Below are 23,140 nucleotides of genomic sequence, written 5' to 3' on the forward strand. Positions count from 1 at the left end.
ACTTTACAGCGAAAGAAATCCAAGCTTTTGTGAGTGTAGCAATCAATGCTACAACAGCTAGCCCCAAATTAGCATGGTCACGAAAGTCAGAAAAGCAATCAAATTAATCGCTTACCTTAGATAATCTTCGGATGTTTGCACTCACGAGACTCCCAGTTACACAATAAATGTTATTTTTGTTCAATAAATATTACTTTTATAACAAAAAAAACGCCATTTGGGTTGCGCGTTATGTTGAGAAAACTACAGCCTCGTTCCGGTCCTGAAAGGAAGAAGAAATCCCAAACGTATCAGATTTAAAAAATATTACTACAAATATTTATAATCATGCAATCACAAGTGAAATAAACCAAAACACAGCTTAGCTTGTTGTTAACTTCTCACGAGTCACCAACCCTGATCCGGTAGCACCCCCCCCCCACCCCCCACTGATTAGCATAGCTAGCATAGCGTCACAAGTAACTTGTAGCATCTAAATATCATTAAATCACAAGTCCAAGACACCAGATGAAAGATACAGGTCTTGTGAATAAAGCCACCATTTCAGATTTTTAAAATGTTTTACAGGGAAGACACAATATGTAAATCTATTAGCTAACCACGTTAGCAAAGGAGAGGATTTTTTCACTCCCAACAGTTTTTCCCTGCGTCAGTAGCTATCACTAATTCGACTAAATAAAAATATATATAGCCACTAACCAAGAAACAAATTCATAAGATGACAGTCTGATAACATATTTATGGTATAGCATAGTTTTTTTTTTTAAATGTGCATTTTTCAGGTATAAATCACAGTTCTACATTGCAGCTGCAATCTGAAAAGGTGCCGACCAAGCCAGAACAATTACAGAGACCAACGTCATATAACTAATTACTCATTTTAAAACATTTCAGAAAAATACACAGCGTACAGATATTGAAAGCCCAACATCTGGTGAATCCAAACAATATTTCAGATTTCTTAAATGTTTTATAACGAAAACAAAATGTAGCGCTAAATTAGCATAGCTATACCAGGCAGATTCGGCTGGGCGCCCACGGCAAGATCACATGCACAACAGATATGATATAACATCGTAAATTGGGTCTTACTATGGCTGATCTTTCATCAGAATGTTGATCAAAGTGTCCTTTGTCAAGATGAGTTGTTGGTTCCGTTCAGAGTCGTTCCTTTCCCACTCCATTTAGCACAGGTACCGGTCGAGTGGCACGGATTTCTCAAACGATACTAAAATCTAACAACGGAACATCGAAAAACTCCCTAAAAAATTCAAATAATCTGATTAAACTATATTGAAAATACATACATTACGATGATCTGGTCACATGTATCAAACAAACTTCGACACGGAGATAATAATGGCCGCACAACAGAAGACAAACGTAGCTCCAATTTCCATTCAACAGAGAACCGGAAGTTGTCGGTCATGCCAAAGATTTTGCTCTCATTTCACGTCAGTCCCAGATAGACAAGAAATTTTTCCTCTGACGTCCTCTAGACACCCAGAGGAAGGCCAGTGAGTTGTGTTTCGGGTCATAGGAGGCACGACCATATATAGGCAGAGCTTTGAAGCCAGCATAAACATCTTGATTTTATGTTCTTGGTCATGGAAAGTGCTGTTGAATGACTTCTGTATCACTCAGAGACAAAATTGAAACGGATTTAGAAACTAGGGATTGTTTTCTTTCCAATGGTATGATTCATATGCATATAGTAAGAGCAATAATTGAATAAGAGGCAGTTTAATCTGTAGAGCAAATTATGCTAATGCGAAAATAGCACCCCCTGTATTCTCAAGAGGTTAATCCATCTATCGTGTCAGATTTTGAAAATATACTTTACAGCGAAAGAAATTCAAGCTTGTGTGAGTGTAGCAATCAATGCTAGAACAGTTAGCCTTATATTAGCTTGGTTAGCTTGGTCACGAAAGTCAGAAAAGCAATAAAATGAATTGCTTACCTTAGATAATCTTCGGATGTTTGCACTCACGAGACTCCCAGTTACACAACAAATGTTCTTTTTGTTCGATAAATATTACTTTTATCACAAAAAAACGGCATTTGGGTTGTGGGTTATGTTCAGAAAACCAAAGCCTTGTTCCGTTCGACAAATTCCAAAAAGTATCCGTAATGGTCGTAGAAACATGTCAAATGTTTTTTATAATCAATCCTCAGGTTGTTTTTAACAAACATAATCGATAATATTTCAACCGGACCATATCCTATTCATTAAGAGACAAAAGGAAAATGGACAGCTCCTCTTGCGCGCGCAGGAACTATTCGGAGGACACCTGACTAGTTTTGAAAAATCTCGTTAATTTTTCAAAATAAAAGCCTGAAACTATGTCTAAAGCCTGGTCACAGCCTGAGGAAGCCATTGGAAAAGGAATCTGGTTGATACCCCTTTAAATGGAAGAAAGACGGTCCAGGAAACACAGATTTCTTTTTAAAAATATCACTTCCGGGTTATATTTTCTCAGGTTTTCGTCTGCAGAATACGTTTTGTTAAACTCACAGACAATATTTTGACAGTTTTGGAAACTTTGGAGTGTTTTCTATCCTAATCTGTAAATTATATGCATATTCTACTATCTGGGCCAGAGAAAATGTCCGTTTACCTTGGGAATGTTATTTTAAGAAATAAAACAATTCTGACCCCTAGCGATAAGAGTTTTTAATGTACATGTCAAATATATCTAGAATGTACATGTCAACTATATCTAGAATGTACTGTACAGTATATCTGTATATCTCCATATGTGTTTTTGTCTATCTTGTTTTTGTGTATAATATACATTTAAAATGTAAATATTGGATAGCTGCCAACGGTGTAATTTTCCACTCGATTATTCATCAAAGAGAAAAGTGGAGGCTTTCGTTACGGAGTGGGTGTATGTTATCAGGCTTTGGTGCGACTGCTCAGTATTCCGTATTCATCCGCTGCCGTCTGACTGGCAGTACTTTAATTTGATTAAAAGGCTGTTCTCCTCTTTGATTTAGTCTCTCTTCACAAGTCCTCCACCAAAACTCCAGATGCAATTGGTTGAAGAACACAATCCTCTTCAAATCTCACTGCATTATGGCGGGAAATCAGACCCCCCCAAACAAAATCAGGACTCAGATAGAAGTGAACAACCATGCAAAAGTACTTCATGAAAGTGCACTTTTGCACTTTCATGTCTGGCTGGAACTCTGATTGTTTCCATAACGAAGAGTGTTGGAAATCTGGAGTTGTTTGGATTTATTTGTTAGTCTGTTGCAGCAGCTAGGTCTGGAATTGTTTATACAAGAGACTTTCTCTCTCTCTCTCTCTCCCTCTCTCCCTCTCTCTCTCTCTCTCTCTATCTCTCTGTCTGTCTTTCTACCCCCCCTTTCAATGCTTCTATAATTTAACATCTCTCCCACCCTTCCTCCCTTCCTCTCTCTCTCCCTACCTCCCTCTCTCTCTCCCTCCCTCCCTCCCTTCTTCTCTCTCTCTCCCTACCTCCCTCTCTCTTTCTTTCTCGCTCTTGTTCTCTCTATCCTCTCTCTCTCTCTCTCTCTCTCTCTCTCTCTCTCTCTCTCTCTCTCTCTCTCTCTCTCTCTCTCTCTCTCTCTCTCTCTCTCTCTCTCTCTCTCTCTCTCTCTCTCTCTCTCTCTCTCTCTCTCTCTCTCTCTCTGTCCTTCTCTCTCTCTCTGTCCCTCTATCTGTAGTGGAGGGCCAGTGGTTGGACTGGGCTCCGTGGTCTAGGTGCAGTGTAACCTGTTCCACAGGGAGCCAGCAGAGACAGAGGAGGTGTAGTGCATCGGTGCACGTCTGGGCAGAGTGTAAGGGACCACACCAGGAGACCAGGGAGTGTACCAACCCATCCTGCGGTGGTAAGACAAAGAAATACACTAACATAGAGAGCAAACAGCCATACTCACAGCATCAAAACATATACATACAATATGTGTGTATGTAACGTCATGATATCCATAAATCTATGTCTCCTCCTACCCCCCTCCTCCCTCTCTCTTCAGGTGGGGGTAACTGGGGCAGCTGGAACCACTGGAGTCTGTGCAGTAAGACGTGTGACTCAGGGTGGCAGCGTCGCTTCCGGATGTGTGAGGGGACAGGGATACAGGGTTACCCCTGTGACGGCTCTGGAGAGGAGGTCCGCTCCTGCAATGACAAGAAGTGCCCCGGTCAGTGTGTGTGTGTGTGTGTGTGTGTGTGTGTGTGTGTGTGTGTGTGTGTGTGTGTGTGTGTGTGTGTGTGTGTGTGTGTGTGTGTGTGTGTGTGTGTGTGTGTGTGTGTGTGTGTGTGTGTGTGTGTGTGTGTGTGTGTGTGTGTGTGTGCGTTTATGTGTGTGATGGTATGAGGCCATGTATTCATTTGCGAAAATATGTTTGGTTTTGTTGAAACATGTTATGGTGTATTTGTTTAATTAACTCTCTTATTGAGTGCGTAGGAGTGTGCTTCTAGCTGTGTGTGTGTTGAGTTAAGTATTGTTGTAGTATGATTGTATCTGTAACGACTGTGGAAATTAGGGAATTTACTATAATTGAGGTTCTTCATGTGTCAGTCAAACTGCATCACAGTGAGAGAGTAGAATGATTCCCTGTGTAGAACACAGCACTATAGAACAGTCTATTGTCTTCTCTCCTCATCTAATCTCTCTCTGTCTCTCTCTCTCTCTCTCTCTCTCTGTCTCTGTCTATCCATTTGCTTGCTCCCTCTCTTTCTCGCCTTTACTTTTTGTTTGTCCCACTGCATTTCTGTATTTCTCTCGCATCTATCTGTCTACCTGTAGGCGTCTCCATCCCTCACTTCCTCTCTCTCTGTTGACAGCGTTTTCCATCCCTTTCCTTCCTCTCTCTCGCTCTCTCAATCTCAATATTCCACCTCCCTTTCTCTCTCACTTTCCCTCCCTCTGTCCTATCTCCCTTTCTCTTTCACCCCCTTTCTCTTTTGCTCTCCACTGTCCCTATAATGGACAATATGGTGCATATAGACATGGTCGCTCTGTTCATTGCGCCTAAGCAACTTTGCATTATTAATATTTTTGTTGTTGTTGTTTCTTACAATATTAACTCAGAACGTCCTTTGTAGTATTATATACAGCCAGAAATAACTTTGGGATGTTAGAGCAGTGGTAACTCACCAGCATTTTCACCAGAAATCCAACTTTCCTGAATTGGACCTGTTGTCCTCAGCATATCTGAGGAAAACGTTACTGAAGTTTTATCAACACATTGCCTGTAGTACTCTCCCTTCCAGGACGGCACCAAGGCCCTTCCCGCCCTCCCTTCAACAAATCAGATCGCGCCTCCATCCTGCTCCTCCCTTCCTATAGGCATGAACTCAAACATGAAGTATCCGTCATAAGGACTGTTCAATGCTGGTCTGACCAATTGGAACCCGTGCTTCAAGATTGTTTTGAACATGCAGACCGGGATATGTTGACATATTGACATATACACTGACACGGTGACTGAGTCCATCAGGAAGTATATTGGGCATGTTGTTCCCACTGTGACAATTAAAGCAAACTGAAAGCGCAAACCACCTCATTTAACCACGGTGACTGGTACTTGTGGTCAAGTAATAACAGTCCACTTATGCCCTTTGTAAGGCAATCAAAAAGGCAAAACGTCAGTACAGGGACAAAGTTGAGTCGCAATTCAACAGCTCCAACATGAAACGTATGTGTCAGGGACTCCAGACAATTACGAATTATAAATGGAAACCAGCCACATAGCGGACACCAAAGTATTGCTCCCGTACAAGCGAAACAACTACTTCGCCCACTTTGAGGAAAACACAGTGCCACCGATACGGGCCACCATCGCTCATGTGAATTGTGAGCTCTCCGTGACCAACGTGAGTAAGCCTTTTAAGCGCCTTAACCCTCTGAAGGCTGCCGGCCCAGACGGCATCCTTAGCCGCGTCCTCATAGCATGTGCAGACCAGCTAGCTGGACTGTTTACAGACCTATTGAGTCTCTCCCTTTCCCAGTCTGTTGTCCCCACTTGCTTCACGATGTTAACCATTGTTCCTGTACCCAAGAAAGTGAAGGTAACTGAACTAAATTACTATCACTCACTTTTTTTTAATTTAATTTAATTTCACCTTTATTTAACCAGGTAGACAAGTTGAGAACAAGTTCTCATTTACAACTGCAACCTGGCCAAGATAAAGCAAAGCAGTGCGACACAAACAACAACACATAGTTACACATGGGATAAACAAACATACAGTTGTTGTGTCTTTGCTATGCCAGATTAAGTGATATGACATGCTATTCTATAAAATAATTTCTATGTAATTAATATTACCTGATTACACTAATCAGAAACTTTGTCCGTCCTTTCCTAGCCCGCGTTTACAGCTGCGGCTGCTAACTCAACGTCTAGGAGGTATCACTTCTTTAGTGAATAAGAGTTCAAAGTTCATACCAAGTTGCTTTGAGCTCACACTGAAGTTGTTTTAGTTCTGTAGTTTTATATTAGCCCTTTTAACTTATGGACTGTCGTCCTCACGTCCTCGGGAACACAAATGTTACATTTTCGTAAAGGGCTTATGTAGCAGGGAGAGAAGGGCGTGTTTCATAGTTCACAACCAATGTCTGTTTACATGGGTGGGGCCACTGAGTTGAGCCTAGTTCACTTATCAAAACCAATTCTCTCATTTAGAAGCTAAAATTACATTTCATCTGTTCACAAATAGTTTCATATTTAACATTTCAATTGCACAACAATTCCATGTGAATCTGATAACTATAATGTGTAGACTTTCCAAGATACAGTTTATGTCATCCTATCATCAGTAATAATGTCTCAGATGACAACTGATCTGATATCATATTCTTTAAGTACCATCATATTCTTTATTAAGTACCAAGGATGGCCTTGGAGCGGATTGGGATCGCCGTTCCGGACCTGTCGTCTGGTCGTCCAGCCTGGACGATCTGGGCAGTAACTTAGGCAGATGTTAACAACGTACACACACTCATGAAATATATGATTACATTTCCTCACAAATGAGCGGTGTTGTGGCACTAACTGATGGTTGTATGGGGAAGTTGTTTATGCCTCTATCACTTTCTAAGTGCCGAAGAAAATGAAACAAAATAAATGAAAGCGTAAACAAAACTAAATATAGTTATGCCACCTTAATCATCTAATTGGTGATTCTAACTGTATCCTATATATGTCCATGGTCTTGCCAAATTGACCCTGTCATGGCATTGTCTAATGTCATATCTAGGGCTTTCCTAATTTGCGGGGTGTTGCTTAGGGCACTATTCTAAGTTGATAACTACATGATAAGTCTACAGCTGTAAGGCACTAGTTTTGGGCAGTCTACAGGGATGACCTATGGACTTCTGGGAAGAAAACTGGTGAGTACTGTAGCTGTAGAGTCAAAGGCCTCAAAGTAAATTTTCAACTTTACTAAGGCTGGTATTTTGCCCGGACCCTTAAGTGATCCTAGCATAAATCCTAATTGGATGTTCCGTTGTACATGTGCGTTTATGCTTACACAAGCGTGTGCATGTCAAGGGAAGAAAACCAAGTATCCTGGTAGACTACAACTTGTTCAGAATGAGTCTGACCTGGTAATTTTCAGGTCAATGCCTGGAGGTCAGTCAGTATTGGTGTCGAGGGAGTCTGTAGTGGTTTTACTACAAGTCACTGTCTTCCACTATTGTAGTGGTGGTAGGTATGAAGAAGTCTATTTCATAGCTATATTATCCACGGAGGAGTTAACCTCACGATGGAAGTACTCTCAAAGCACGGAACCAGTCGTACGCGGTTGATCACGGTTCACGCCTTCTAATAAATGATCTCCTGAACAGAGGGTTCTATTTATTAGTGGCATGTGTGTTAACCATTGGAAGAGTGCAATGGAGATTCCCTTCCCCATGTTGCACTCTGAGTGACTCCTATGTCAATAGCAATTTAACTTGTGAAGTTTCTAATCCTCTTACTGCGGGTTGCTGGACTGACTGTGGTACTGGTACTGGTACTCAAGGGGACCAGTTGTCCTACCGATTTATTCGGAAATGTTATCCTACAGGAATACATGATTAGAGCATTTTACTAGTTGTCTTGTAGTGGCTACTACACATGGGTCTGGGCTACTATTCCCCCCCTTTGTGTCTCGGGACCCCCCCACCAGCGGGTGGTGTTGGTATCCGAGGTGCAAACGAAAAGTTGTACGAGTTGTCAGTGGCCGCGTTGTTACGAGAATGGCTGTAACCTTTCAACCAAATCTCCTGGTGTTTGTGCTTCAAAACGCTCAGTGGCTGTCGAGGCCTGTCAGTCACGATTGCTCCGGTTGCTTGGATGGATAGTCACGCTGTAGAGCGTGATCGTTCTGGACTTCCTCCAGATGGTACATAAGGGTGGTATTCTGCTGCATTGCAGAGTCCACTTGAGCGCTTAGAGTACTGATTTTGGACACGTGAGTGTCGCACTTGCTCCTTTCGGTCTCAAACTTATCTGTCATGGTTTGCAGATAGAGGGCTTGAGTACGGAGCGAGAGATTCAGTGATGAGATTTCTTCCGCTTGCCTAGAAATCAATATTTCCATCTTCATCACCCGAGTTCTCTCATCATTCATTTGGTCAGCGACTTCAATGAGTTCTGCTGATTTGTCATCCAACTTAGTCATTGTGTTCATTAACTGATCATCTTTGGTCTGCAGAATTTGGAGTAGAACATTGTTACTTTGAGTAACGTTCAACAAAACTGCCTGCATGTTATCAAATTGTGCGGTCCTATTTGTAGATAACTCGACAGATTTATCTAGTTTGGAGTGGACTACATCGCATTTAGTTTTGGCTAAATCTAGTTGTTCCTGGAGACAACGATTTTGTTGAAGAGTTTGTGCTCGTTCATCGTCATAAGTATTTGCAATTACTTTTAATTGATCAGTTTTCAAACGCAGTTCCTCGACTAGCAGAATGTTTTAATTTCCTGCTTTTGTCAATAGTTGCTCAGTTTTCTCCACCTGTCGCCTCATGTTAGCCATGTCTTGCACGTGCTTCAGCTGTGCACTGTGGTATTGGACAGATGCCAATCTTTGATGGTGATACATAAGTGCTAAAGTGGAGAGAACCGTCACAAAGCCTGTGATCGATGGTTGATTTTGAAGAGCGTTTGCAATTTCAGCAGTTTTTTCACTAATGGCATAATTAGGGTTGGTATCATTGCTGAGGTCAGAGATCAATCCTTTTATGGGTGGAGGTTCACTAATTAGCGGAGGAGTGGTGACCACCTCCTCTGATAGCTTGCACATTATTAGAACATTTTTGACGAAAAATGTTCCTGTTTTTTTTCAAAGTTTGGGTTTGGAATTCGTTGGAAGCTGCAAAGACTAGTTTAATCTATTCATAGTCAGTACTGTACCAGTAATGTGGAAGTTGGACGTGAATGAATTAGCAAAAGCAAATTGAATTAATTAATCAATGATAACGATTAATCATACCTGGATAGGCTATCTCGGAATTAAACTTTAATTAACCTGAGAAGTTGGTTCATCCAGGTTAATATGGGAAGTTTAAATGTGTCTCATTTGATTGGAAGAACATTAACTTTTACTGCCTCAGAAACCCGGATCCGGGAGCACCCCCCACCCCCCACACACTGATTAGCATAGATAGCATAGCTTCAGAAGTAGATAGTAGCATCTAAATATCATTAAATCACAAGTCCAAGACACCAGATGAAAGATACAGATCTTGTGAATAAAGCCACCATTTCAGATTTTTAAAATGTTTTACAGGGAAGACAAAATATGTAAATCTATTAGCTAAACACGTTAGCAAAATACACCACTATTCTAACTCCATCAGTTTCTTACTCCTTCAGGTGCTATCACCAATTCGGCTCAACTAAGATATTGATAGCCAATAACCTATAAAAAAAACCATCAGATGACAGTCTGATAACATATTCATGGTATAGGATAGTTTTTGTTAGAAAAAAGTGCATATTTCAGGTAGAAATCACAGTTTACAATTGCACCGACCATCACAAATCCACTAGAATTACTAGATAGAGCAACGTGTATGACCAATTTACTCATCATAAAACATTTCATAAGAATAGACAAAGCATAGCAATGGAAAGACCCAGATCTTGTGATTCCAGACAATATTTCAGATTTTCTAAGCGTTTTACAGCGAAAACACAATAAATCGATAAGTTAGCATACCACATGTGAAAACGTTACCAGAGCATCGATTCCAGGCAAAGAGCGCTATAACGTAATCACCGCCAAAAGATATTAATTTTTTCACTAACCTTCTCAGAATTCTTCCGATGACACTCCTGTAACATCATTTTACAACATACATATACAGTTTGTTCGAAAAGGTGCATATTTAGCCATACAAAACCGTGGTTACACAATGAAAATACTAGGAAATCAAGCCTCAATATGTCTGACGTCATCTATCAGAGTGATCTAGTTTAATTAAAAGCTAATCATATACTTGACTAAAAAATACAGGGTTGACAGGAATCGAAAGACAAATTAGTTCTTAATGCAACCGCTGATTTACATTTTTAAAATTATCCTTACTTTTCAATACAGGGTTGGCCAAGTGAAGCTATACCAAACAAAATGGCGATGTATGCGTTTAAAATATTTCGACAGAAACACGGTTTATCATATTAAATATTGCTTACTTTGAGCTGATCTTCCATCATATTCTTGGGCAATGTATCCTTTCTATGTTATAAACGTCTTTTGGTCGATAGATGTCCTCTGTCCTTCGAAATGTCCATCACCAACGACCGACACCCTAAAGCGTGTCCAAACTTTCAGAGTGCACGACAAAGAAATTCCTCAAAATCGCACTAAACGGATATAAATTGATATAAAACGGTTAAAATTCACTACATTATGATGTTTTTAACAACTATAACGACTGAAAACATGACCGGAGAAATACTGCTGGTTAGAAAACGATTTGGAACGAGGCAGGTCCGATGGCCTTCACGCTTGAGGCGCACGTTGAGAAAGAGGGGTCTCTGTACATTTTTGTCATTTATAATGGCTGTGAACGTCCCATAGACTTCATTGAAAACGTGATGACGTACAGACACCCAGAGGAAGACGTAGGTAGTGTCGGTTTCTTCATAGCATTCACTGTGGCCTTATAAACAGACCCCAGATCAGAGGTAAAAATTTCTGAAATCTGAACCCTGTCATGAAAAGTGCTGTAGAAATTGTTCTGTACCACTCAGAGACAAAATTTCAACTCCTATAGAAACTATAGACTGTTTTCTATCCAATAATAACAATAATATGCATATTGTACGATCAAGAATTGAGTACGAGGCAGTTTAATTTGGAAATGTAAAAAAAAAAATAATGCTAACAGCTCCCCCTATTGACAAAAGGTTTAAGGTATGTTCAACAATTTAACTTATTAAATTGAATGAGATGATGATAATCCATGCAATCTCCATAGAAAGTCGGGGCACCACAAAATAATGTTTATAGAGCTGTTATCTTTCGAATAAACTGTTAAAGACCTGGTAATCTTTTACATCAATAGCAGTCAATTATTAATCGTCACCTTGTTCAGTCTCATCTGAACATCGTAAACTCTTGGTTATCTTCCCGAACACTGGCTAACAAGTTGAATCAGCAATACACAATTTGGTTTAAATATTTATTTACTAATACCTAAACAATCACACAGAATTACATATACACAGGATGGGTCATACATTGATTACTAATTATGTCATAAAAGAAAACGTCCCTAGCGGACGGAACAGATATGACGGCTGGTTACACAAAGACAGGGGGTTGGGGTTTGAATGAAAGCGCGGGAAGACTGAGGAACAAAGGACTTGGTCTCTGATCGGACCTTGCTATCGTAAATACAGAATCTTATGCATTCTAAATAACCGCACATTTGGAAAAGGAAAATGCAAGAAGTATTTACACTGAGCTATGCTTCAATAGGTTGGTCATAGATGGAAGGCTGTGTTGCCCAACAGAGATCTCCCTTGTCCTTTGAAGAATATGTCTTGTGGTAGAACGGATATGCTGTTTTGCCGTCGTTGTGTGGTAGAACAGACCCTTTGTCCGTCCTTTCCTAGCCCGCATTTACAGCTGCTGCTGCTAACTCAACATCTAGGAGGTATCACTTCTTTAAGAGTTTAAAGTTCATACCACGTTGCCATACTTTGAGCTCACGCTGAAGTTGGCTTAGTTCTGTAGTGTTATATTAGCCCTTTTAACGTGTGGACTGTCGTCCTCACGTCCTCGGGAATACAAATGTTCCATTTTCGTAAAAGGCTTATGTAGCAGGGAGAGAAGGGCATGTTTCATAGTTCACAACCAATGTCTGTTCACATGGGTGGGGCCACTGAGTTGAGCCTAGTTCACTTATGAAAACCAATTCTCTCATTTAGAAGCTAAAATTACATTTCATCTGTTCACAAATAGTTTCATATTTAAACATTTAAATTGCACAACAATTCCATCATGAATCTGATAACTATCATGTGTAGACTTTCGAAGATACAGTTTCTGTCATCCTATCATCAGACATGATGTCTCAGATGACAACTGATCTGATATCATAATCTTTAAGTACTAACGCATATTTTCAACTGGTTGGATGACCGAAATATGGTTCTGTTCACCACCCTTTTGATGTTACCCGACTCTTGAATGTTAACCTCTTGAAGCTAGGGGGCAGAATTTTTATGTTTGGAAAAAGAACGTTCCCATTGTAAGCTGCCTATTTCTCAGGTCCAGATGCTAGAATATGCATATAATTGACAGAGTAGGATAGAAAACAAAGTCCCAGGACCAGCTTGCTTAGGGGACTCTTCTCCGGGTTCATCATCTCTCTGTAGGTGATGGCTTTGAAATAGACGGTTTGGGAATCACTTTCTTTTAGGTGGTTGTAGAATTTAATCCACATATCGTGTCAGATTTTGAAAATATGCTTTACAGCGAAAGCAATCCAAGCGTTTGTGAGTGTATCAATCCATGCTAGACAGCTAGCCTTAAATTAGTTTAGTCACGAAAGTCAGAAAAGCAATAAAATGAATCGCTTACGTTTGATAATCTTCAGATGTTTGTACTCACGAGACTCCCAGTTACACAATAAATGTTATTTTTGTTCGATAAAGATTAGTTTTATAACAAACAAAAAAACGCCATTTGGGTTGCGCGTTATGTTCAGAAAACCACAGGCTCGTTCCGGTCCTGAAAGGCAGAAGAAAATTCCAAAAAGTATCAGATTCAAAAATAATACTACAAATATTTATAATCATTCAATCACAAGTGAAATATACAAAACACAGCTTAGCTTGTTGTTAATCCACGTATCGTGTCCGAGTTTGAAAATATGCTTTACAGCGAAAGCAATCCAAGCGTTTGTGAGTTTATCAATCACTATACAAAACAGTAAGAACAGCTAGCCCCAAATTAGCATGGTCACTAAAGTCAGAAAAGCAATCACATTAATCGCTTACCTTTGATAATTTTTTGATATTTGCACTCACGAGACTCCCAGTTACACAATAAATGTTATTTTTGTTCGATAAATATGAGTTTTATAACCAAAAACCGCCATTTGGTTTGCGTGTCATGTTCAGAAAACCAAAGCCTCGTTCCGTTCCTGAAAGGCAGACGAAAATTCCAAAAAGTATCCGTAATGTTCGTAGAAACATGTCAAACGTTTTTTATAATCAATCCTCAGGTTGTTTTTAACATACATAATCGATAATATTTCAACTGGACGGTAACCTATTCAATAAAAGAGAGAAAGAAAATGTCGAGCTACCCCTCTCGCGCGCAGGAACTAATCAAAGGACACCTGACTCGTTTTGAAAAAGCTCACAGCCTGAGGAAGCCATTGGAAAAGGAATCTTGTTGATACCCCTTTAAATGTAAGGCAATGAAACAGGGATAAAAAAAATAAAAAACACTTCCGGGTTGGATTTCCTCAGGTTTTCGCCTGCAAAATCAGTTTTGTTATACTCACAGACAATATTTTGACAGTTTTGGAAACTTTGGAGTGTTTTCTATCCTAATCTGTAAATTATGTGCATATTCTACGATCTGGGCCTGAGAAATAGTCTGTTTACCTTGGGAACGTTATTAAAAAAAAGATTCTGCCCCCTAGCTGAAAGAAGTTAACATCTCTTTTCTAGATGTTGATCATTAGCAGGTATCGGCCTAATTCTGCGCTGCAGGCATTATTTGCCGTTTTACATTGTATACTGAGTATATTTTTGCAGAATTCTGCATGCAGTCTCAATTTGGTGTTCGTAGCATTTTGTGAATTCTTGATTGGTGAGTGGACCCCAGACCTCACAACCATAATGGGCAATGGGTAATATAACTGATTCAAGTATTTTTTGCAAGATCCTAATTGGTATGTTGAATATTATGGTTTCTTTGATGGCATAGAAGGCCATTCTTTCCTTGTCACTCAGATCGTTGACAGCTTTGTGGAAGTTACCTGTGGCGCTGATGTTTAGGCCGAGGTAGGTATAGTTTTTGTTTGCTCTAGGGCAACGGTGTCTAGATGGAATTTGTTTTTGTGGTCCTGGCGATTAGAACCTTTTTGGAACGCCATTATTTTTGTCTTACTGAGATTTACTGTCAGGGCCCAGGTCTGGCAGAATCTGTGCAGAAGATTTATGTGTTGCTGTAGGCCTTCCTTAGTTGGGGACAGAAGCACCAGATCATCAGCAAACATTAGACATTTGACTTCAGATTCTAGTAGGGTGAGGCCAGGTGCTGCAGACTTTTCTAGTGCCCTCGTCAATTTGTTGATATATATGTTGAAGAGAGAGGGTGGGGCTTAAGCTCCATCTCTGTCTCACCTCACAGCCATGTGGGAAGAAATGTGTGTGTTTTTTTCCAATTTTAACTGCATACTTGTTGTTTGTGTACATGGATTTTATAATGTTGTATATTCTTTCCCCCAACACCACTTTCCATCAATTTGTATAGCAGACCTTCATTCCAAATTGAGTCAAAGGCTTTTTATTAAATCAACAAAGCATGAGAAGACTGTTTTGGTTTGTTTGTTTGTCAATTACGATGTGCAGGGTGAATATGTGGTCTGTCGTACGGTAATTTGGTAAAAAGCCAATTTGACATTTGCTCAGTACATTGTTTTCATCGAGGAAATGTACGAGTCTGCTGTTAATGATAATGCAGAGGATTTTCCTAAGGTTGCTGTTGACGCATATCCCACGGTAGTTATTGGGGTCAAATTTGTCTCCACTTTTGAAGATTGGGGTGATCAGTCCTTGGTTCCAAATATTGGGGAATATGCCAGAGCTGAGGATGGTGTTAAGGATTTAATTAAGTATAGCCAATTGGAATTTGTGGTCTGTATATTTTATCATTTCATTGAGGATACCATCAACACCACAGGCCTTTTTGGGTTGGAGGGTTTGTATTTTGTCCTGTAGTTCATTCAATGTAATTGGAGAATCCAGTGGGTTCTGGTAGTCTTTAATAGTTGATTCTAAGATTTGTATTTGATCATGTATATGTCTTTCCTGTTTGTTCTTTATTATAGGGCCAAAACGATTGGAGAAGCGGTTTACCCAGACATCTCCATTTTGGATAGATAATTCTTCGTGTTGTTTATTTATTTATTTTTCTTCCCAGAAGTGGTTAGAGTCTATGGATTCTTCAATTACATTGAGCTGATTTCTGACGTGCTGTTCCTTCTTTTTCCGTAGTGTATGTCTGTATTGTTTTAGTGATTCACGATAGTGAAGACGTAGACTCAGGTTTTCTGGGTCTCTATGTTTTTGGTTGGTTAGGTTTCTCAATTTCTTTCTTAGGTTTTTGCATTCTTCATCAAACCATTTGTCATTGTTGTTAATTTTCTTCGGGTTTCTGTTTGAGATGTTTAGATTTGATAGGGAAGCTGAGAGGTCAAATATACTGTTTAGATGTTATGCTGCCAAGTTCACACCTTCACTATTTTGTCAAGGAAGTTGTCTAAAAGTGATTGAATTTGTTGTTGCATTCCTTCCATCAACAGCATTTCTTAATATTATTCAGTTCCTTTGGCTTTGATGCCTTATGATTGAGTATGGCTCTGTTCAAGTAGACTGTGATTTTGATGTGTTCTGATAGGGTTGTCAGTGGGTTGTCAGTGGGCTGACTTAGGTTGCCACAGACTAGTACATGTCCCTGGGGCTGAAAATGATTGATTTCCCCCTCCAGGATGGAGAAGCTGTCGTCATTAAAGTATGGGGATTCTAGTGGGGGGGTATAGGTAGCACACAGGAGGACATTTTTCTCTGTTAAGATTATTTCCGTTTGAATTTCCAGCCAAATGTAAAATGTTCCTGTGTTGATTAATTTAACAGAATGAGTTAGTTCTGCTCTATACCAAATTAGCATACCCCCTGAGTCCCTTCTTTGTTTCACTCCTGGTAGTTTGGTGGATGGGACTACCAGCTCTCTGTAACCTAGAGGGCAACCAGTGGGTCCGTCTCCTCTATACCAGGTTTCTTGTAGAATGACAATGTCTGTATTTCTTTGATGAAGTCCAGGTTCCTGATCTTTAGGCCGAAGGGAGATGACATCAGGCCTTGGATATTTCAGGATGAGATAGTGAAGGCTTTGTGTTCCATAAAGTGTCCAATGTTGTTGGTCTTGTGAGTCAGGCCAGTAAGTGTGAGCAGAGCCTGCTGAACATCTGGTACATGCCATTGGCTTGGACTAGTGTAAGAGTGGGGGTTGGGCCTGTTTGCCTGCTCATGGCCTGGCGTGTGGCTTCCATGTTGAGGCCTTCTTTGCTGGAGTGGGGGGCATGGGGTGGTTCCGTGACTTGGGGGGGGGGGGTTGATTGGTTGGGGTGCGGTGGGGGTGGGGATGTGGCTGGTGGTGCTATGGTCTGGATGTAGGTCCTCTTGGCGTGGGTCCTTTGTGTGTAGGGGGTTGGGGGGGGGGGTCCCGTAGGTCTGGGAGAGTGTCTTGCAGGTCTATTGATCTGTTGCTCCTGTGTGCAGTGTTCGGTCTGCGTTTGAGGGTGATGTCCTTTAGAGTCCGGGCGAAGGTGGGCACTGATGCCTTGTATAGGTGGACCTGGTCGTAAAGGTTATTCAAGTCCAGGGTAGAGTGGTGTGCCTGGTAAACATTTGGATTTATGGCACAGTCACGGGAAATACTTCCGTTTACCCGCTGTATGGTAGAAGGGTGGAAGTCTTTTCGTGGTAGCAGGGTGGAGATAACCACGTGTGCGTTGGGGAAAGTAGAAGAAGCTTTTTTAATCACTTCCTTGAGTGCTTTGGCCACCCTTTCCTGCTGTGCTCTCAGGTCATTGTGCCTGTGTGTATTATTATGTGGCTGGGTGACCCTAGTTGGTCCTCAGACAGAAGGTCTAGGGCGCTCTGGGTGTTTGGACACCAGAGTTTAGACACTCGGTGTTTGGGAAAACATTTATTTTCTCGTGTATATTTCCCGTTTGAGTCCATAAGGAGTACAATATGTGTCTTGTGTATGTCCTCAGTGGGTGTGGGGCTGTTGTCAGGAGGGCTATCAGGGTGACTGACAGGGGGAGTGCTCAGAGGGGGTGAGATCCCCTGGGCTTGGGGTTCTTAATTTGTTTGTTCGGCTGTGATGTTGACGCTATGGTCAGGGTCTGGGTTGGACTGTTCTGCTGTGGTGTCAAGACATTTGTCAGGAGCTGAGGTGGGCTGTTCTGCTGGGTTCTCTGCGGGGGTGACCACCTCTCTAATGGGTTGTTTTCTGTCACTCGCCATCCAGCTCAACCTCTCCTCCAGCACTCTGATCCTCTCTAGTGCTTTGTTCTTCTCCTGCTCTTTCTCCTGTTGATGTTGTCTCACCACAGTCCAGAATGCAGATATGTCTCTCTCCACCTCCAGCTCTCCGGGTCTGGTTGAGGGGGTGTTGTTGAGCTGGACGATTTTTTGTGCTGACTGGAGTGTGTTCACCTGCTGTTCCAGCTCCACCTGCCTTACCTCCAGCTGGGTGAATTTATCCTTGATTTCCATGAGGGAGTAGTACTCTGTGCTGGGAGGTTGACTTTTCACTCTCTACATCTAGCTCCAGCCTCCTCTCTCTCTCTCTCTCTCTCTCTCTCTCTCTCTCTCTCTCTCTCTCTCTCTCTCTCTCTCTCTCTCTCTCTCTCTCTCTCTCTCTCTCTCTCTCTCTCTCTCTCTCTCTCTCTCTCCCTCTCCCTCTCCCTCTCCCTCTCCCTCTCCCTCAGCTCTCAGGCAGGGGCGAATTGTTCAAAGCCCTGTTCGCTGTGATTTGTCAGTGTGTCAGCTACTGCAGCAAACAACACAGTTTACTAAGCATGCCTTTGACTGGGACTCTCTTACCCCTTGTGTGTGTGTGCGTGTGCTTGTGTGTGAGCGTGTGTGTGTGGTGCTCTGGAAGGCTATAGATTAGATGTCAGACATTGCTGCAGAGCATTCTATCAGAGCCAGTCCTTTGATGGCTCAAAGATCTGTCCAAGAGTTTGGAGGGGAACATATATTTAGATTAAAAAAAGGCTTTCTTTTTCACTTCTTTGTTTTTTTCTCTCTTCAATACCCCTCTCCCTCTCGCTCTCCTTCCCCCCACTCTCTCTATCTCTCTCTCTCTCTCTTTCTCTCTCCCTTTCTCCCTCTCTCTTTCTCTCGCTCTCTCTCTTTCTCTATTCTCCACACTGAGATGTGAGCAAAGAGAGAGATGGATAAAGATGGATGGATATACTGTGAGTGTGTGTGTCCTATCTAACTCTCCCGCTCTCTCTTCTTTCTCTCTGCAGCACCTCATGAGATCTGTAGAGACGAGTACCTTGTAGCCATGACCTGGAAAAGTGCCTCGGCTGGAGAAACAGTCTACAACAAGTGTCCGACTAACGCCACTGGTAAACCTTATTCTACTATGACAGTACTATACAGTAACTATACTACTATTATAAACAGGGATTATGTAGTGTTAGTCAACAACAAGTGTCCGACTAACACCACTGGTAAACCATGCTACACTTATAGTATAGTACAATTACTAAGCTATAATGTAAGTATACACAGTAGTGATGTAGTCTGTCTGCCTACTGCAAGTGTCTGACTCGTACTAGTACTTATCTTTGTCAAGTTTATTTGGCACTTGTAAGGCCTACAGAGTGCTATATGGTTGACGTAGTGTAAAGTGTATGTGTGAAGAATAAATCCAGGTTAATACTGTGGTAATTTAGATTGATGTTCAGAAGTATATGTCAGAGTCATAGCAGGTAGACCCATTCCTCAGGCCCTCAGACAGTCCCTATAGCAACATACTGCCTAACAGATGATGACTTTGAAGTGTGTGTGTTCGTGCACGTGTGTGTGTGTGTGTGCATGCGTGCGTGCGTGTGTTTGGAATCTATTATCCTGCATGAACTGGTTTCCACCAGAGAAAGTAGTTAGTAAGGTGTTCCCTGGGGGACAATTTTCAACTTCATCATATATGCAGTTTCTGTAATTCCCTCTCAATAACACAGATTGGCATTTATTAGGATGACTCATGTACTGGAGGCAGCTCTGCTGGGTAGTCACTAGCTGGTACAGGTACGAGGTCATACAACCTGCCTCAATAATTGTGTACATGTATACTGTATGTGACTTTATAGAGGAGTTGTCAGGTGGATGGTTGACCTCAGCTCTACATGATGTACAATGTTGGAGACTGTACATGTTCAGTAGTATATATCTGAGTCATAGCAGGTGCCGACTCAGACACGGTCCTCAGGCAGTCACTCACTCACTCAGCCCTAATAACAACACACTGCACGGTTAAAAAAAATAATAATCCTGATGATTTACGATAACTTACTGGCAGCTTGGGGGACAATGTTCAGCTTCACCATATGCTGTTTCAGTTTTTTCTCTCTCAATAACTGTGTATACTGTGACCTTGCACAGTGGTTTTGCATTAGATAATGTCAGGTGGTTGGTTGACCTCAGCTCTACGTTAAGGATGATTGACTATGTTGGAAAAATGACAATAGCATGTACAGTGGGGCAAAAAAGTATTTAGTCAGCCACCAACTGTGCAAGTTCTCCCACTTAAAAAGATGAGAGAGGCCTGTAATTTTCATCATAGGTACACTTCAACTATGACAGACAAAATTAGGAAAGAAAATCCAGAAAATCACATTGTAGGATTTTTTATAAATTTATTTGCAAATTATGGTGGAAAATAAGTATTTGGTCACCTACAAACAAGCAAGATTTCTGGCTCTCACAGACCTGTAACTTCTTCTTTAAGAGGCTCCTCTGTCCTCCACTCGTTACCTGTATTAATGGCACCTGTTTGAATGTGTTATCAGTATAAAAGACACCTGTCTACAACCTCAAACAGTCACACTCCAAACTCCACTATGGCCAAGACCAAAGAGCTGTCAAAGGACACCAGAAACAAAATTGTAGACCTGCACCAGGCTGGGAAGACTGAATCTGCAATAGGTTAGCAGCTTGTTTTGAAGAAATCAACTGTGGGAGCAATTATCAGGAAATGGAAGACATACAAGACCACTGATAATCTCCCTCGATCTGGGGCTCCACGCAAGATCTCACCCCGTGGGGTCAAAATGATCACAAGAACGATGAGCAAAAATCCCAGAACCACACGGGGGGACCTAGTGAATGACCTGCAGAGAGCTGGGACCAAAGTAACAAAGCCTACCATCAGTAACACACTACGCCGCCAGGGACTCAAATCCTGCAGTGCCAGACGTGTCCCCCTGCTTAAGCCAGTACATGTCACGGTCACCTAATAATCCCCAGTTTACAATTGGCTTATTCATCCCCCTCCTCTCCCCTGTAACTATTCCCCAGGTCGTTGCTGCAAATGAGAACGTGTTCTCAGTCAACTTACCTGGTAAAATAACGGATAAATAAAAATAAATAAATAAAAATGTCCAGGCCCGTCTGAAGTTTGCTAGAGAGCATTTGGATGATCCAGAAGAAGATTGGGAGAATGTCATATGGTCAGATGAAACCAAAATATAACTTTTTGGTAAAAACTCAACTCGTCGTGTTTGGAGGACAAAGAATGCTGAGTTGCATCCAAAGAACAACATACCTACTGTGAAGCATGGGGGTGGAAACATCATGCTTTGGGGCTGTTTTTCTGCAAAGGGACCAGGACGACTGATCCGTGTAAAGGAAAGAATGAATGGGGCCATGTATCGTGAGATTTTGAGTGAAAACCTCCTTCCATCAGCAAGGGCATTGAAGATGAAACGTGGCTGGGTCTTTCAGCATGACAATGATCCCAAACACACCGCCCTGGCAACGAAGGAGTGGCTTCGTAAGAAGCATTTCAAGGTCCTGGAGTGGCCTAGCCAGTCTCCAGATCTCAACCCCATAGAAAATCTTGGAGGGAGTTGAAAGTCCGTGTTGCCCAGCAACAGCCCCAAAACATCACTGCTCTAGAGGAGATCTGCATGGATGAATGGGCCAAAATACCAGCAACAGTGTGTGAAAACCTTGTGAAGACTTACAGAAAACGTTTGACCTCTGTCATTGCCAAAAAAGGGTATATAACAAAGTATTGAGATAAACTTTTGTTATTGACCAAATACTTATTTTCCACCATAATTTGCAAATAAATTCCTTAAAAATCCTACTATGTGATTTTCTGGATTTTTTTCCCTCATTTTGTCTGTCATAGTTGAAGTGTACCTATGATGAAAATTACAGTTCTCTCTCTCTCTCTCCTGTTCTCTCTCTCTCTCTCTCTCTCCTGTTCTCTCTCTCTCTCTCTCTCTCTCTCCCGCTCTCTCTCTCTCTCTCTCCTGTTCTCTCTCTCTCTCTCTCTCTCTCCTGTTCTCTCTCTCTCTCTCTCTCTCCTGTTCTCTCTCTCTCTCTCTCTCTCTCTCCCGCTCTCTCTCTCTCTCTCTCTCTCTCCCGTTCTCTCTCTCTCTCTCCCGTTCTCTCTCTCTCTCTCTCTCTCTCTCTCCCGCTCTCTCTCTCTCTCTCTCTCTCCCGTTCTCTCTCTCTCTCTCTCTCTCCTGTTCTCTCTCTCTCTCTCTCTCTCTCCTGTTCACTCTCTCTCTCTCTCTCTCTCTCTCTCTCCTGTTCTCTCTCTCTCTCTCTCTCTCCTGTTCTCTCTCTCTCTCTCTCTCTCTCTCCTGTTCTCTCTCTCTCAATTCAATTCAAGGGGCTTTATTGGCATGGGAAACATGTGTTAACATTGCCAAAGCAAATGAGGTAGGTAATATACAAAAGTCAAATAAACAATAAAAATGAACAGTAAACATTACACATACAGAAGTTTCAAAACAATAAAGACATTACAAATGTCATATTATATATATGCAGTGTTGTAACAATGTACAAATGGTTAAAGCACACAAGTTAAAATAAATAAACATAAATATGGGTTGTATTTACAGTGGTGTTTGTTCTTCACTGGTTGCCCTTTTCTTGTGGCAACAGGTCACAAATCTTGCTGCTGTGATGGCACACTGTGGAATTTCACCCAGTAGATATGGGAGTTTATCAAAATTGGATTTGTTTTCGAATTCTTTGTGGATCTGTGTAATCTGAGGGAAATATGTCTCTCTAATATGGTCATACATTGGGCAGGAGGTTAGGAAGTGCAGCTCAGTTTCCACCTCATTTTGTGGGCAGTGTGCACATAGCCTGTCTTCTCTTGAGAGCCATGTCTGCCTACGGCGGCCTTTCTCAATAGCAAGGCTATGCTCACTGAGTCTGTACATAGTCAAAGCTTTCCTTAAGTTTGGGTCAGTCACAGTGGTCAGGTATTCTGCCACTGTGTACTCTCTGTTTAGGGCCAAATAGCATTCTAGTTTGCTCTGTTTTTTTGTTAATTCTTTCCAATGTGTCAAGTAATTATCTTTTTGTTTTCTCATGATTTGGTTGGGTCTAATTGTGCTGTTGTCCTGGGGCTCTGTGGGGTGTGTTTGTGTTTGTGAACAGAGCCCTAGGACCAGCTTGCTTAGGGGACTCTTCTCCAGGTTCATCTCTCTGTAGGTGATGGCTTTGTTATGGAAGGTTTGGGAATCGCTTCCTTTTAGGTGGTTGTAGAATTTAACGGCTCTTTTCTGGATTTTGATAATTAGTGGGTATCGGCCTAATTCTGCTCTGCATGCATTATTTGGTGTTCTACGTTGTACACGGAGGATATTTTTGCAGAATT

The 23,140-nt window shown here is 41.5% G+C and overlaps 1 protein-coding gene across 2 annotated transcripts in view; it reads left to right on the plus strand.

The window, feature by feature from the left end:
- adgrb2 (adhesion G protein-coupled receptor B2) overlaps nt 1-23,140 on the plus strand; it is a 511,200-nt gene that overhangs the window by 307,428 nt on the left and 180,632 nt on the right. For both annotated transcript variants that reach the window (XM_071368561.1, XM_071368562.1), the window contains exons 5-7: nt 3,694-3,858; nt 4,003-4,167; nt 18,759-18,860. In XM_071368561.1, the coding sequence (XP_071224662.1) occupies nt 3,694-3,858; nt 4,003-4,167; nt 18,759-18,860 (432 nt within the window). The remainder of the gene's footprint in view (nt 1-3,693; nt 3,859-4,002; nt 4,168-18,758; nt 18,861-23,140) is intronic.

The sequence above is a fragment of the Salvelinus alpinus genome, chromosome 26, assembly GCF_045679555.1.
Source record: "Salvelinus alpinus chromosome 26, SLU_Salpinus.1, whole genome shotgun sequence".
Taxonomy (NCBI): domain Eukaryota; kingdom Metazoa; phylum Chordata; class Actinopteri; order Salmoniformes; family Salmonidae; genus Salvelinus; species Salvelinus alpinus.